This window comes from Sinocyclocheilus grahami, unplaced genomic scaffold, assembly GCF_001515645.1.
Source record: "Sinocyclocheilus grahami isolate Dianchi unplaced genomic scaffold, SAMN03320097.WGS_v1.1 scaffold679.1, whole genome shotgun sequence".
In the NCBI taxonomy this organism is placed as follows: domain Eukaryota; kingdom Metazoa; phylum Chordata; class Actinopteri; order Cypriniformes; family Cyprinidae; genus Sinocyclocheilus; species Sinocyclocheilus grahami.
Genome location: NW_015505858.1, coordinates 376,313 through 379,300, shown reverse-complemented (window position 1 = coordinate 379,300; position 2,988 = coordinate 376,313). Strand labels below are relative to the sequence as shown.

General features: G+C 34.4%; 1 protein-coding gene across 1 annotated transcript in view; it reads right to left on the bottom strand.

The window, feature by feature from the left end:
- LOC107559242 (MHC class II regulatory factor RFX1-like) overlaps positions 1-2,988 on the bottom strand; it is a 37,384-nt gene that overhangs the window by 3,599 nt on the left and 30,797 nt on the right. The window contains exon 15 of the mRNA XM_016242989.1: positions 792-1,000. Coding sequence (XP_016098475.1) covers positions 792-1,000 — 209 coding nt within the window. The remainder of the gene's footprint in view (positions 1-791; positions 1,001-2,988) is intronic.

The window sequence follows — 2,988 nt, the reverse complement described above, 5'->3', positions numbered from 1 at the left end:
TATATATATATATATATATATATTGCTAAAGAAATTATTTAAAAATAGATATACTATACATTTTTAATTTATTTAAAAATTTAAATTATATTAAAATGTTCAAATATATTAAAATAGAACTTATTATTAATACTTCATTTAAAGTTTTTAAAATACAAAATTTGTTAAAATTAAATGTTTTATTATAAATTCAATGTATTTTTTTATAGTTTTATTTTTTTACATTTTTACTTGAAGTTAATTGTTTTATTTTATACCTACACCACTGTTTGAAGGTTTAGGGCTCAGTAAGATTTTTCTTTTGAAAGAAATTAATACTTTTACTCAGCAAGGATGCATTCAGCTGCTCAAAAGGGACAGTAAAGACGTCAAATAAACGCTTTTCTTTTTAAATTTCTATTCATCAAAAAATCTTGAAAAAAAAAAAAGTATCAGTCACAGCAAAAATATTAAGCAGCATAGCTATTTTTAACAAGACATGTTTCTTGAATAAATGACACTTTAAACTATATTTCAAATTCTAATTATATTTCACAGTAGTTGTTAACTGTATTTTCCATCAAATAAATGCACCCAACATAAGAAGCTTATTTCAACAACATTAAAAATATTTCCAACCTCAAACTTTTGAACTGTATTGTAATTAACTAAAAACTCAATATTGTGCTATGCATCAACTGTAGATAGTAGATCTAGGATTTAGAACAGAACTGATGTGTCACATCATCTTCTTGTCCTTCCCGCCAATGATGTCCACAAACCTAATGTTGGTACACCCTTTCAAGGCTCACCTGTAAAAACTCCATTTCAGCAGGAAGAGTTTAGCTGCTTTTGGAAAGGCAGAGCTAGACTGGTACGGCTTTAAGACCTGCGAGACCACACCTTCCAGCCAGGCTGCCCACTGCTCCAGAGAGTTCTGCTGCTGGAGGGTCAGTTTGAAGTCCTGCTCCAGCCGCTGCACCACCCGATCCTCACACCGGCACACCCAGGAGGCCTGTTCCTACAAGTGAAAGCGCATGGGGATTCACAAACTGAACGAAATATCCATTAACCTGTGTGCTGAGCTGAGAGTTCTTTACCTAATTATATGTCTTCCCAGTCAAAAATCAACAGCCTTTTGCAAATTGCTTGTGCTGGATATTACCAAATCTTGGATTCAATCTTTTTGTCAACTTGTTTTCTTTCAATCAGCACAGGTTTTGGTATTGGTCGTAGGCCTCAGTTACTGAAAAAACAGTTCACGCAAAAAACTGAGGTGAATTTCTCAGATATTAATATAGCATAATGAGACATTTATAAGCATTGTTTGTAGGCCAGGCACAAGTGTAACAAGTTGGGGAAAAAATCTGACAAGTACAAAAATTATAAAATTTTTGGAGGAAGTTGTTCCCTGTGTGAGCAAACTCAGTTAGTTTTAGACCAATGCAATAACATTAACTAGCATTTTTTGGAAAAAGAATCTCTCTGGGTCAAAATGACCGGAAGATAATAACAATAATAATAATAAATTAATTAATTAATTTTAACATTAATTATTAATGGAAGATAGCATGAAAGTTAACACACAGTAAAATAAACTAAATTTTTACATTACCCAATATCTTTATGATATTCTGGTCTGAAGATATAGCTCAATTCCCTTTAGCAAGGGCCACTCACATTGATATTCCTCTCAAAATTTCTCGAAAGACTAGTATAGGCCTGGGCGATAAAACGGTATCGATATTTATCGACGGTACACCTTCTTCAATTGCTCCAGCCGCTGCACCACCCGATCCTCACACCGGCACACCCAGGAGGCCTGTTCCTACAAGTGAAAGCGCATGGGGATTCACAAACTGAACGAAATATCCATTAACCTGTGTGCTGAGCTGAGAGTTCTTTACCTAATTATATGTCTTCCCAGTCAAAAATCAACAGCCTTTTGCAAATTGCTTGTGCTGGATATTACCAAATCTTGGATTCAATCTTTTTGTCAACTTGTTTTCTTTCAATCAGCACAGGTTTTGGTATTGGTCGTAGGCCTCAGTTACTGAAAAAACAGTTCACGCAAAAAACTGAGGTGAATTTCTCAGATATTAATATAGCATAATGAGACATTTATAAGCATTGTTTGTAGGCCAGGCACAAGTGTAACAAGTTGGGGAAAAAATCTGACAAGTACAAAAATTATAAAATTTTTGGAGGAAGTTGTTCCCTGTGTGAGCAAACTCAGTTAGTTTTAGACCAATGCAATAACATTAACTAGCATTTTTTGGAAAAAGAATCTCTCTGGGTCAAAATGACCGGAAGATAATAACAATAATAATAATAAATTAATTAATTAATTTTAACATTAATTATTAATGGAAGATAGCATGAAAGTTAACACACAGTAAAATAAACTAAATTTTTACATTACCCAATATCTTTATGATATTCTGGTCTGAAGATATAGCTCAATTCCCTTTAGCAAGGGCCACTCACATTGATATTCCTCTCAAAATTTCTCGAAAGACTAGTATAGGCCTGGGCGATAAAACGGTATCGATATTTATCGACGGTACACCTTCTTCAATAACGATATAAAAATGTTCGATATAGTGCACGATATAGGCACGTGCTATGAGTGACGCAGACAGCACACACAAACACCAACACATGCTGAATTGAGTGCTGTGCCTGCCTGTGATGAGGAGATTGTGAATAATAAAAAATTTATATTAGTCGAATTTAAAATAAACATTTGCATTTGAATGTTAGGAGTGGGTCAGGGAGCGTCATCAGTGGTGATAATGATGTAAGTGACGTTGTTGCATTTTAATGTTTTGTTAGTCTAGATGCGCCGCTGCGCCGCTGCTGTGTTATGCATTCAATATATTAGAGAAAAATAGAAGCTCAATGCGGAGAAGATCTTGAAAACCGAAACACCGAAACCAATCCATTCACACAGAACGCATATTCAGCGCATTTTTAGACGGACAAATACGACTGCTGAACTCGCGTCAC